At 44.1% G+C, this 13,763-nt stretch overlaps 1 protein-coding gene across 5 annotated transcripts in view; it reads right to left on the bottom strand.

The window, feature by feature from the left end:
- Clybl (citrate lyase beta like) overlaps positions 1-13,763 on the bottom strand; it is a 218,833-nt gene that overhangs the window by 116,317 nt on the left and 88,753 nt on the right. Inside the window, exon 1 of one of the 5 annotated variants that reach the window (XM_031361088.1) lies at positions 4,508-4,739. The exons of the other annotated variants lie outside the window; for them this stretch is intronic. Coding sequence (XP_031216948.1) covers positions 4,508-4,530 — 23 coding nt within the window. The 5' untranslated portion in view covers positions 4,531-4,739. Of the gene's footprint in view, positions 1-4,507; positions 4,740-13,763 lie in introns of those variants that run through there. 5 annotated transcript variants of the gene reach the window in all.

Below are 13,763 nucleotides of genomic sequence, written 5' to 3'. Positions count from 1 at the left end.
CCTCTTTCATCCATCATAGACAGGCCAATTGCATGTGCCGCTCTCCTTCCTGTGAAATTATCTCTGAGTTTGGTGGCCATACTCTGCAAGTGCCCCCTTTATATATAGGCACCTATTGTTATTTTTTGTTTAAGTAAAAAATAAAAACCATTTCCACTCCCTCCTCAACCCTAGTGCTGAGGATCGAATCCAGAGCCTTATAAATGCCAGACCAGTGCTCTATCACTGAGCTGCATCTCCAGTCCTTGTTTTATTTTTAATACAATCTGACTATATAAACCTGGCCTCGAACTTAAGAGCAGCTGAAGATGACTTTGAACTTCTGATCCTCCCACCTCTCCCTTACAAATGTTAGGATTGCAGGTGAATGCCACCACACCTGTTTTATTATCTCAACATTTATTTATGTGCTGGATGTATTTATGATGTGTGTGTACATGTATGCCTGTGTGCAGGTCAATGGACAACTTAGGGTATTAGTCTTCATGCGCCTTGCTTAAGGCAGGGTCTCTTTGTTGCTCACTGCTGCCTACACCAGGCTGGCTGGGTCTCAAGCTATGGGAGATTTTCCTGTCTCTGCCTTCTATCTTGCCATAGGTGCATGCTACAAGGGCCCTTGTTAGATTTATATTTACTTTCCCTAATCCATATGAGTCTTTCAACTTCTTCTTACTTTTCTTCAAATATGCAACTTTCTAGTATCTGGCCAGTATCAATGAAAACATAACAAATTCAGAGCTGCCTCCCTCAGTCCCCATTCTTATAAGGGGACTTCTGTGTTTTGAGCCTACTAGTAGCCTCCTGAGATCTTTGGCCATGGTCTCTGTGTCCTCTAGCTTGCCTGAAGAATCATCTTGGTCTGTTCTGCTGAGGTTCCTGGAAGCCCCCATCTCACCAGGCTCATGTAGCCCACCACCTGCACCCCAGCTTAGCCAGGCCTGTGCAGAGAGAGGCCTCACCAGAGATGCCAGTGAGCCTAGATGCCTCCTGTCCTCTTTAGATACCTCTCTGAGGACCTCCTGCAGAGCCTACCAGAACCTCAACAACCTCAGGACAGTGGGGTCCAAGAGCCCAACCAAGAAGCCACGTGTGAGTGCTCCTCTGTCGTGGCTCTGGAGATAAGCACTTACACAGACAATCCAGATGGCGCTCAGCCCCACCCCTCCATCTAGCAACAGGTTCAAGGACAGTACTAACAGGCTAGGCCAATACCAATAGGGATTATCATGACAGCAGCAGGGTGACTGGGGCAGTGACACATTGTATGAGGTGAAAGCTGGCCTTCCTTTCCTCCTGATGTTATCAACAGAAGTAATACAAACTTTGATAACAAAGAGAGAAAGAAAAGGAATTAGCTTCTTGGTTTTTTGAAATAGGGCCTCATAGCTGAGGTGGACCTCAAACTGGCTACACAGAGCAGGGTGACTTTTGCCCCTTGGTCTTGCAGTCCACCTCCCGAGTGCTGAGTTTACAGGCATGTGTGCCGCAAGCACTTGGTTTTAAGTGGTGCTGGGGACTGAATGAAGGGTCTAGTGCATGTCAGACAAGCACTCTGCCAACTCAGCTACATCACCAGCCCCAAAGGGTCTTTTCTGGAGAGTGCCCACTAATGACCTAACAGCTGCCATGCTTCCTTTCCTACCCCTTAGGAGAGGGCAAAGCACTGTGAACATCATCCCGCCTTCCTCTCTTCATGTTCATTTCTGAAGTCTATCAAATCCAGCTGACACATAACCCCCAAACGGACCCATCAGGCCGGAGCCACACAGACCAGGGGAAGAGATGCTGATGGTAACCGCCATCCAACAATCATTGTGGTTTTTTGTTTTTTTTTCCCTTAAACTAACCCTAACTAAAGGGCCTGATCCACAAAGTCACAGAAGAAAGGCTTCTAGCTGACCTATAAGCAGAGGGTCTTCAGGCTGGGATTGCATATACTTTATCTCCATATAAATGACTGAGTACATCTGCTGGTCAGCAACAATGTGTCAAGCCTAGCACAGCACACAAAGACACCTCTGCCAGCTTTAGAATTCACATTTAGATGTATAAGGCAGTCTTTCATCCTGCCTTATGGGAAGAAGGTAGTTTGCTGACCCCTTACATTCTGGTTTCCCTGGCTCCGTTAGCAAATCTGGATAGTGCTTCCAGAATACGACTGCCCAGGAAGGTGTTTTCAAAATTCAAAGCAGACGGAACAAGTGTTTTAAGCAGATTAGAAGCTGCTCTATTTGCCTTCTGTATTGAGAAGGGCTGGATTTAAAGTGAATGAACTTTGGAGACTATCACATAACTCATAGGAAGACACACAGTGGGACCTGTAATATCAACACTGATTTCCTCTGCAAATAGAGAGAACTGATGTGTCGTTCCCTGCGAGATGCGGCCAGGGTCAGGAAAGCAATTTTCTAAGCTGGGCATGGTGACACTTGTCTATAATCTCAGCACATTGGAGGCCAAGAAAGAAGGATTACTAGGAGCTCCAGGCCAGCCTGGGCTACAGAGGGAGAATGCCTCAAGAACCAAGAGAAGAAAAGAGAGAGGAGGGAAGGGGGAGAAAAGGGGAGTTTATTTCATTTACCACTTGATTTCAGAGATAAAGTGACCAGAGGAGCATAATGCTCCAATTTTGAGACAGACCTTCCGCATGTCTCCTCTTTTGTCTTATGAGGACAGACCGCCACCCCAGAAAGTCTGAATTGGCTCAATTCAAAGGATGTTCTTTCATCTCAATGAGTGCCATGCTTACTTATTTCTTGGGAAAGCAGTGTCTGGCAAAGGGGAAGGAGTGTAAATCCACTAAAGGAAGCATTTTAAAATACCTGGGTTGCAGCTCAGTGATAGAGCATGTGCCTAACATGTGTGAGGTCCTGAGTCTGATTCCCAGACCCCCCTAAATGGAAAGTCTGGGACTGCCTCAAACCAGAAAAGTAGGAGGGCTACTTTCCAGGTCTTTGAAGCCTTGGAGGAACTTCCCGTAGGAGTGAAGCACTGATGCTATTACGACTCTTTACAGAAGAAGCATCAACTGTGCCACTTTGCAACGCTCTGGGTGATTGATGGAAATTAGAATGTTAGTAACTGATGCTCTAGGGGAAACAGAGAGGATATGGGGAGGGGAGAGGTTGTCGTGGGTGTGCACTGTGGGCCAGGCCCCATTAGGGACTGAACTCTCATCCCCAGTCTGAACTGCTTGCTGGCTCTTTTTCCAAACAAGGAAAATCAAATGACCAGCAGAGTCCTCAGTACACCACCACTAAGCCTCCAGGGTCCGGCTCTCTAGCATTCATCAGGAGATATTTACCAGCCACAGCACCCAAGAACTAAGGCCCCAAGCTGGAGCCAAAGGCATGCTGCACCCCCATGGAAAGCAGGTTACTGAATGCTAACGGGACAGAGAAGTTTTTGCTGTTCACAACTGCGGTCCTACATGTAAGTTAAAGGGCAATTATGTTGACATCAAAATGATGTTGAAATACTGGGAACCTGGCATGAAGTCAGTATTTAATAAATAATATTTGATAAGTGCATGAGTTCACCTTTTCTTTAAATCCAAAACTACTACCAAAAAACCAATCAACAAGAAGCCAAATATCACACAATAATTTGTTCAAAGTGTTAATTGGCTGTTAAGCTTTTAGAAGAATTGTAGCAATTATAGTACAAACACACTCTGAAATTAATTCTAAAAATCTCACCCTAATTTAGCATAAAAAAAATTAGTTGGTGTATAAAGTCCATGATAAGCAACCAAGCGTGCTACTTACAACTGAAAACATGGTTCAAATGGCAAATAAGGGATCCCCTCTCTACAGACCCAAACTATCCTCTTAAATACAGAATGTTAACCTGTTGCTCCAAGCGCATGTGCAGTGCCTGGATTAACAGGGCAGAAGGCAAGAGCCCTCAACACAGATCCAGGGTATCCAGGGAGTAAGCCGAAAATGAAGGGGGATTCACACATCCCCACAATACCTCCCTGGGGGCCGTTCCGGTCCCTCAGAACCCAAATCCAACTTTTCAAAGCACCTAAATGTATGGCTACCAAATAGACTTTGCATTTGCAATAAATAAACACACACATTTCCCAAACCAGCTTTTAAAATACAATAGGTGTGACTGAGTTTCTACACTAAGTACTTTATCCCCCCTGACACAGCCCTAGATCAAAACCACCAAAGTTAACATTCCCCACTGGCTTTCTTCTGAACATCCCTTCATCTCGCTGACAGACTCTCAACAAACAAAAAAGTTGGTAAACAAAAGAAAACAACTGACAATAGACCAGGGCTTCGTACCTGACCCTGCCTGTCCCCAGCCAGCCCCAGCTTCCCCCAAAATAGCAGACGGCAGTGAAAGCTCCCACTGCTGGCCCAGCCGCGACCGGCCCCAGCCAGCCCCAGCCAGCCCCAGCTTCCCGGCAGCAGACAGCAGTGAAAGCTCTCACTGCTGGCCCGAAATTTTCCCTTTCTTGCTTTGTTTCCTGCAGAGTCTCCCAGAAACTTACACAAACCATGAGTCTCCGAGCATGCAAGAGGCTGGTCCAAGTATCTTACAGAAAACAGAAACAAACAAACAAACAAACAAAAAAGCGCCAACTTATTACTCTTGCGTCTTTCCTTGCTTTTACAAGATTTTGTCTCTGCTCGCAGTCCGGCAGCGCTTTCCTAACTCAGGATCCCAGATAGCAGTTATGTTAAAAGGCCAGCCTCCCCTGTCAAGGATTAGGACACTGCGTGGGACATGCTCCTCTTCATCGCAGCCAAGTAGGCCCGATAATGCTAGCACTCAGCAGGGCGCAGCCCGAACTTTAAGCCTCAGCAGCGACAGAGAGCATTACACATTTACTGAAATTATCTGTTGCACCAAAGGAGAGAGAGAATTAATCAAAGTCCCCCTCTTAATGAAATGCTTGATTGAGCCAACTACCCCGATTCCTTTTTAAATAGGATCCCGGTGACAAGTGACCCTGACAACATACCCTAGGCAAGGTACACAGGCGCACCTCTTTTAGGCCTCTTTTTCTCTTTTATGCCTCTCTAAGGGCAATTTTGAAGACTGTTCCTGAACATGAGTTCAGTGTGTTGAAACATCACAAGCTTAAATTTTTTTTGACCTTTTACAGCTTTGCTGGTCTTTGGGCCTTGTTTGTTAACTATGTACACTCCGTCCACATTCACCCCTGCCACGCACACAACCCCAACAAGAATAAAACATGATAGTCTGGATGAGACACTCTGGAGAATGCAGACAGGTGCTACTTTCTTAAACCAAAAAATCTAGCCAAGATCAGTCTGGGAAGCCATTCTTTTGGGCATCTTCTCCAAGTCCTGGCTGCCTATGGTTAAAAAAAAAAAAAAAAAAAAAGTAACACCACAGTCAGAACCACTTTCCTTGAATTAATATAGGAGAGTATGTTTTACCATCAGAAATAAAGAAATACATTTAAGACTTGAAAACAGGGGAGGGGTGGAGGGAGCCAAGGGCTGAACCTAAATGTAGTATTTTTATTGACTTCTTAGAAACCAAATAACCTGGCATATTAGTGTGTGCGTTCTACAGCAGACATTCAGCCCATTGTGGGACTCAGAGGAGCATAAAGGGAAACCCTACTGTTTGAAACCCAGCGGAACATCCCCACAACAGGACACCACTGTTCCCTCACGCATGAATGGGACCAAGATGAAAGAAGTGATGGGCTTCTGAGGTGCAGCCAAAAACAAAGGGGACAAAAGTCCAGAGGGAGAGGGGATGACAGAACTCGCCGCAGCCCGAGGAGGACAGAAAGGAGCGAGACAATGACCACGACAGCCAAGTGACACGGAGGAGAATGGAAAAGTCCACAAGTGTCTCTGCTCCCCGCCCTTGATGAGGAGACAATCAAATGCTGGTACATCTGTCATTAAAAACGAAAAACAAGACAAAACAACAAAACAAAACAAAAAACTCAGAACCATTCTTATGCTCAAAAACTTTTAACTCTCCATTTAGCAAAGACTTTCTGTGTCTTCGACAAGGCTCTGTGTATGAGGTAGCACACCCTGGAGACGAAGGGAGAAGGAAATGGTGTGTCTACATGGAAGGGAGTGGCTTCATGGCTCAGGTGGAAAATGGGCCCAAGGATATTTATATAGAGAAAGTCAACCATAAAATATCTCCGCTTTGCTCACGTTATAATAAAGTGTTTGATATAATTTTGGGGTTGAATTTTACCTAGCAATGTCTTCAGACATTTGTGCTTTAAGTTTCTTTATCCTCTATCCCAGGTGCGGAGATCTTATCGATAAACACTACAGATTAAGGAAGAAATCTGTGCGTTCACAACAGTGAATGAGGTCATGGGGATGTGCTGAGAATCATTACTTTTTAATGTTTCTGGTTTTCTTAAGCTTAGGCACACCTGTCCACACTTCAGGAACGTTGAGCCTTGCTATGAACTACTTGGGGAGGAAATCCTGAATCCTGCCACCCCAATATATTTAAACCCACTAGCTGGGTTTTGCTCTGTTACTCCGACAGCCTGGGGAAGTCACACCAGGTTTTAAATCTCACTCTTTCCTAGTCTGATGATGTGCAATCTCACACAGGATCCAAGAAGCAGTTATTGACCCAGTCAGAACACCCGATTAATGGATAAACGCTGTAATTGATTAGCAGAGGAGTGAGAATTAAAACAGAACTTGGCATCAATAACCAGCCTCAGACAAGATATCTAATGAAAAATGTAAAACAGGGGCCCAGGGCTCAATCTCATCAAAGGCAAGCTTTTCTTAAACCTAGAGGAAGCAAGGGAAGGAGGCAGCCTCCTGTCCAGTTGGTCGCCTAGTTCTTTAATCCTTCCTCTAGGGAGGAGTGCTGTGGGAAGCTACCCGCACACAGTATGGGAACTCACTCGCCACCTTCAAACATCAAATGGAGCAGAATAGAGCAGTTCAAGATCCTCACTCAAGCAGCTGACTCACGAGGATGGCCAGCCTGGACTATCCATGGAGACGCTGTCCCAAAAATAAAATCAAGCAGATTCCTGGAGAGACAGGAAGTAAGGGCTCACTGGAATATTGCCTCCATCTGCATCTGAAAGCAGAAAGTTCGTTCATTCCACTCATTCACTCATTCAATCAGGCTGGTCTAGAAAAGCTATTGTTCTGGGCTAGAGAGTATGAACAGGATTATAATCTTTATATGTTTGTTTGTTTGAAACAGGTTTTCTCTACATCTCCTTGGCTGTCCCAGAACTCACTATAAAGACCAGGCTGGCCTCCAACTCGGAAATCTGCCTGACTCTGCCTCCTGAGTGCTGGGATTAAAGGCGTGAGCTGCCATGCCTGGCAAATAAATCTTGTGGTAGTCTAAAATGATGTAGACCCCTCCTATCTAAAGTATCCAGAAACACTAGATAACCTTAAGTTTAAAAAAAAAAAAAAAAAGGAGCTGGAGAGATGGCTCAGCAGGTGGGGTGCTTAGGGAACAAACCAAGGACCAGAGTCTGCATACCCATCATCCACATAAAAAAGCTGTGTGTGGTAGTGGGAGCCTATACTCCCTCCCTCATCCTGCAGAATCAGTGATCACCAGGTTTAGTAAGTGACCTTGTCTCAAAATATGATGTCAAGCAATTGAGAAAGACATCTGACACCTACCTCTGGCCTTCACACACACACACACACACACACACACACACACACAGGTAAAACAATGAAATTCGAACCAGCAAGATACCTGTGTGGATAAAGTCTGTTGTTAACAGTTATCCTCTGCAGATAAAGCCTGTCAATAACATTTCTTTTCAAGGAATTGTAAGCAATGTCTAGCCCTCCTTCTAAGGTCCCAATGACAAACCAAGTACAATTCTACCAAGTTCTCTCTGGGTCTATGAGTTCTCTGGGCCGCTTCTTACTGTCTGAGGGTGCTACCAAAAGACCACACTGGGAATTTTTTATCAGGCAGGGATGGTAGCTTTTCCATAACCACACAGATGGAGTCCTCCCTCTATTAGGCTTCCCTGGACCCCACTCTATCCCCTCCCCAAGACCGTGTGCACTTAGAGCGGATTTGCACACAAATGTGGTATAGAGGACTAGGTACTCAGATGAGGGTCCTGTGACTCTCCCCTTCACGGGGCAGGGGGAGAATACAAATGACCAATAAGCACCGGCTGAAATGATCTTTTGTTATCAGGCACAGCTGAATTCCTAAAGACAGTGGTGACTTGACTCTGAGCATAGTCTTACACAAAGCGCTTTCTACCAGGCCTGATGACCACCTCAGTTCAATCCGAGGAACATATATGATAGAAAGAGAACCAACTCCCCAAGTTGCCCTTTAACTTCCTTCCACGTGTGTGTCCTGGGTGCTCACAAGCTCTTGAACACATGCATACACACTTATTAATATCAAAGAACAGCCATAAAAATGTTTTTTAAAAAAATTTAAAGGGTTTCCTTGTGTAGCTTGAAGGAAGAAAGGAGACTCATCAAGCACCAGCAGCAGCAGAAGCCCCAGAACTTGGGGGTTCTAAGTGGACACTATATTCTCAAGTAGCTCTCAGCCATGGAAACAGAAGTAGGGCTCTGAGTATCAATACCCACTTGTGGTAGAAGGTATGCACACAGGTCAATGCAAGAGCCAAGAGGGAACTGAACCAAACTGCACCCCTTAAGAAGATAAGCTGTCCACAAAAAGCAACCAGAAGAAGCAAGACCACTAAAGAGACGGGCAAGGTAGGGGACATGGCCCATAGGGAGTGATACTATTAAGAGGTAAGGCCTTGTCGGAAGCTCCAGCTACACTCAGGATGACAGACATTCTCCTTCTGCTGCCTTTAGATCAAGATACAGAATTCTCAGTTCCTTCTCCAGTACAGAGGTTGCCTGTGTGCTGCCATGCTTCCCACCATGATGATAACGGACTAAACCCCTGAAACTGTAAGCCAGCCCCAATTAAATGTTTTCCCATATAAGAGTTGCTGGGCTGGCGAGATGGCTCAGTGGGTAAGAGCACTGACTGCTCTTCTGAAGGTCCTGAGTTCGGATCCCAGCAACCACATGGTGGCTTCACAACCACCCGTAATGAGATCAGACACCCTCTTCTGGTGCATCTGAAGACAGCCACAGTGCATTATAGCAGGGCCGGCAGAGGTCCCAAGTCCAATTCCCAGCAGCCACACACATGATGGCTCACAGTCATCTGTACAGCTACAATGTACACATACACATAAAATAAATAAAAATTTAAAAAAAAAAAGAGTTGCCTTAGTCATGGTGTCTCTTTATAACAATGAAACCCTAAGATAGCAGCCTAATGTCTGGCTTGGGTTTGTAGAAAAAGCTCATTAAAGTCACAAACCTGTAAAAAGAGTAAGCAAAGAGATTAAGTTTGTATTTGTAAAAAGTTACAAATAGAGAAAAAGTACTGTGAATACATGTTCAAGAACCAGAAAGATGGCATAATGAGTAGGAACACTTGACACCATCTGATGAGCCGGGTTCATGGTAGAAGGAGAGAGAATATCCCACAAGTGTCCTCTAACCTACACACACTCTCTCACACACACAACAAACACACAAATGTAATAAAAAAATAAAAGTAGTCAACCATGATGTAAAGTTTTAAAAAAATGTTGGCCCACACCCTAAATCCCAGCACTTGGGAGGCAGAGGCTGGAGGATCTCTGTTAGTCTTAATTGCCAAAGAAAAATAAAAGATAGTGGCCCCAAGAATGTATTCACAATTCAAATCACAGAGAGCCCGGAGGCAAAGACAACCCCTACTAAAGAGGAACAGAAAGTTCTAATGACCAAAGAGCTTGAAAAGAACAGAGAGGGGCAGAGAGATGGCTTAGCTGTGAGCACTAGCTGCTCTTCCAGAGGTCCAGGGTTTAATTCCCAGCAACCACATGGACACCCACAACTGTCTGTAACTCAAGTTCCAGTGGATTTGACTCCCTCATAGACATACGTGTTGGCCAAAAATTTAAAAAAGTAAAAAACTAAACAAACAAAACAAAAAAGAGACATATGCTTGCTTAAAGTTATAGCAGGCTACAGTGGTACTCACCTACAGTCTTAGCACTTAGGAAGGTGAGGATAACCAGGATGAGGCTAGCCTGGGCCACAGAGCAAGACGCTGTGTGCAGTGATTAATACTGGCTGTTGTTCTAGGTTGCTGCTGTGATGAACACCATCACCAAAAGCAACTTAGGGATGAAGGGGTTTGTTTTAGCTTATACTTCCAGGTCACAGGTCACCTCTGAGGAAGTCCGAGGAGGTACACTGCTGACTTGTGCTCCGGGTCACCTACCCAGAGATGGCACCACTCACAGTATGTTGTACCCTCCCCACATTGTTGGAACACAGTCCAAGAATGGAGTCATGTGAGGGGAGTTGTGAGTGCTCGTGAGAAAACTCCAAGAAAACAAGACAAGAACCTTATGAAGACCTTGGTGTCTTCAAAACACAGAATCTTTCTTGGGCTATGTTTTCATGCTCCTCCTAAGTGTAATAGATAGGAGTGAGTTCACTTCAGGCTATTCATTACAGTTGGTTATTGTTATTTGTTTATATGCCACGTGCAGCTTGTTCTGCTGATTATACACTTTACTCAGGTGACTCTTCTTAACCCTTGGAGTATAAACTGTCTGATGCTCTGAATGAAGTTGCTGCTCTTGAGAGGATACCAGGGTGTGTGTGGTCACACATATATTATATATGTACATACATATATATGTATATATATGAGAGACAGAGAACACCAGAGTTGTGTGTGTACACATATATGTACGTGTACATATATATATTATATATATGTAACATGCATATATATATATATGTATGTAGACAGAAAGAGTAAGAGATAGACAGAGAGGGAGAGAATACCAGGGTTGTGTGTGTGTGTGTGTGTATGTGGTCACATATATTATATATGTACATACATATATATATATGTATATATATATGAGAGACAGAGAGCACCAGAGTTGTGTGTGTACACATATATGTACGTGTATGTAGACAGAAAGAGCGAGACATAGACAGAAAGGGAGAGAACACCAGAGTTGTGTGTGTGTGTGTGTGTATGTGCACATATATACAAAATGGACACCAGGTGTATATGGTGTGTGTGTATATATATACATATATATACATATACACACATATATATACATACATGCACATAACCAGGGTTCTGTGTGTGTGTGTGTGTGTGTGTACACATTTATATACATAATGAACACAAGGGTTCTGTGTGTGCGTGCACGCATGTGTGTGCGCACACATATCTTGGTATAGAGTCAGGAGACGGAAGCCATACAGCTAAAGAACAAGCCTGGCAGCATGAGCCATCACAGCCAGTATCAGCAGCAAGCATTGAGGATTAATATTGAGCAGGAAAGTATTCAAGCACACTCATGAGCTGCATAAACAATTACAAATCAGCAGCTAAATGAGGAGCTGCGAAGCTCTGGGACATAGAACTTAGGCAGTAATTCTTTCTTACACGGCTAATGCTCTGTCCCTGAGCAGCACAACAGACCTGAACAATAACAGAGTTTTTTCACATTACCAAGAAAAAAGCCTGTTATCTTGAACTCAGAAGAGGGGCAAGACGTTAGAGATGGAATTCAGGGGGAGACTGTGTGCATAGCATGTGAGAGTTCCTGGGTTCAAGCCCCAGAAGATGCAGACCAAGGAAGCCAAAAGAATTCCATGCTACTAAACCATGCTGAATCAATAATCAATACACACAGAAACTCAGATTGAGCCACAATGTGGTGTGCATAAGTCAGAAGCCAGCCTGGGCTACACAGAATCCTCGGCTGCATATATAAGACTCAGTACCCCACATCACCAAACACAAATTCTCAGATACAGAAGGAAAGCAAGAAATCCCTGTTTAAATCCACAACCCAAGTCAGCAGAGGTACGGGCACCTGCAAGCCCCTAAGCTTACCTTCTCTGGGAAATAGAGTTGATTCTCCCTTCCCTCAGGCCCCAGGGCTGGGGTAGTCACTAGCTAGCTCTTACACTTGCTTCCCATTCACTTTTCCCAGAGTTTGCTGACAGTCAATCTTTTATGGTAAAAGTCCTATTGCATAGACAGGTAGCCCTGAAAGCAACAAGTTCAGAGCAGAAATCATCATCAGGAAAGGGAACTTAAAAAGTAAAGCTGATAGATCTGGAGAACAGTGTTCGCTGTGCACACATGAGCACCCCCTATCATGTAAAAACCAGGCATGACCACTCCCATCAGAAACCATAGTGCTGGGGGGGAAGAAGCAGGACGCCAGTCTGACCCTCCAACTTATCAAAACGGTAAGCTTCAAGTTCAATGAAAGACCCTATCTCAAAAACACCAGGTTTGGTCTGTGAGATGGTTCCATGGGTAAAGGTGTCTACCACTAAATCCCAAGAATCCGAACTCTGGGACTGGAGAGATGGCTCTGTGGTTAAGAGTACTGACTGCTCTTCCAGAGGACCCTGGTTCAATTCCCAGCACTCACATGGCAGCTCACAACTGTCTGCAACTCCAAGATCTGACAACCTCTCTCAGACAATGCATGCAGGCAAAACCATACCAATATGCATAAAATGAAAATAAATAAATATTTTTAAAAAAATAGTAGGGCTGGAGAGATAGCTCAGTGGTTAAGAACACTGGCTATTTATTCTTCCAGAGGTCCTGAGTTCAATTTCCAGAAGCCACATGGTGGCTCACAACCATCCGTAATGGGATCTGATCCCCTATTCTAATGTATTTGAAGAGGGTGACAATGTACTAATATAAATAAATAAATCTAAAAAAAAAAAAAAAAAGAAAGAAAAGAAAAAAAAAGAAAGAAAGAACCCGAATTCCATTTCTGGGACCCACAAGGTGGAGAGAGAGATCCAACTCCTCCACATGCACACTGTGACATATGCATATCTATCAACATACTATAGTGAAAATTCTGGAATTCTGGTTTCTTTTAAAAAAACAAAAAAACACAGAAGTGGGCCTAGAGAAATGGCTCAGCAGTTAAGAGCACTGAATGCTCATCCAGAGGACCTGGGTTCAATTCCAAGCACCCACATGACAGCTTGCAACTGTAACTCCAGTTCAGGGGATCTAACACCCTCACACAGACATACATGCAGGCAAAACATCAATGCACATAAAATAAAAATAAACTTTAAAAAACCCACAGAAATAATATGCTTCATTTTAGTCCCAGGTGTAGGGTGTGGGGCTGACTATGATTTGCCTCCTGCACCAGCACAAGTGTGGTATTGCCAGGTGCAGATAATTTCCGTGACTGTGTGACATTTGGAAATCTGGGAACTTTTCAGAGACTATATAAAATGCTAGAGCCCCATTAGACGGTGTGGGTAGTTGTTGGATGTGGTTTGTTAGTAGCCAATGTCAAAGCAGAAACAAAAGGAAAGAAATTAGATTCTTGATTTTTCTAATTCCTCTTTCCCCTCTATCCTTGTTTCTCTCCTACCTAGTGTTAGTGGATGAAAAAAGGGGGATGAAGGGTGCGAAAAGAGAAGCCACAAAGTAGCAAACACCAGCTACAGCATATGCATGTACACGTCACAATCACACACACACACACACACACACACACAAATAAGAGTAATTTAAAACTCTTTTTTAAGCCAGGCAATGGCTCATGCCTGAACAGAAAGGAAGGAAGAAAGAAAGAAAAAAAGAAAGAAAGAAGAGAGAGAGAGAAAGAAAGAAGAGACAGAGAAAGAAAAAAGAAAGGAAGGAAGGGAGGGAGG

Source organism: Mastomys coucha, unplaced genomic scaffold (assembly GCF_008632895.1).
Source record: "Mastomys coucha isolate ucsf_1 unplaced genomic scaffold, UCSF_Mcou_1 pScaffold9, whole genome shotgun sequence".
NCBI classification, from domain to species: Eukaryota; Metazoa; Chordata; class Mammalia; order Rodentia; family Muridae; genus Mastomys; species Mastomys coucha.
The sequence above is the reverse complement of the archived record's forward strand: the minus strand, read 5'-3'. Positions and strand labels throughout refer to the sequence as shown.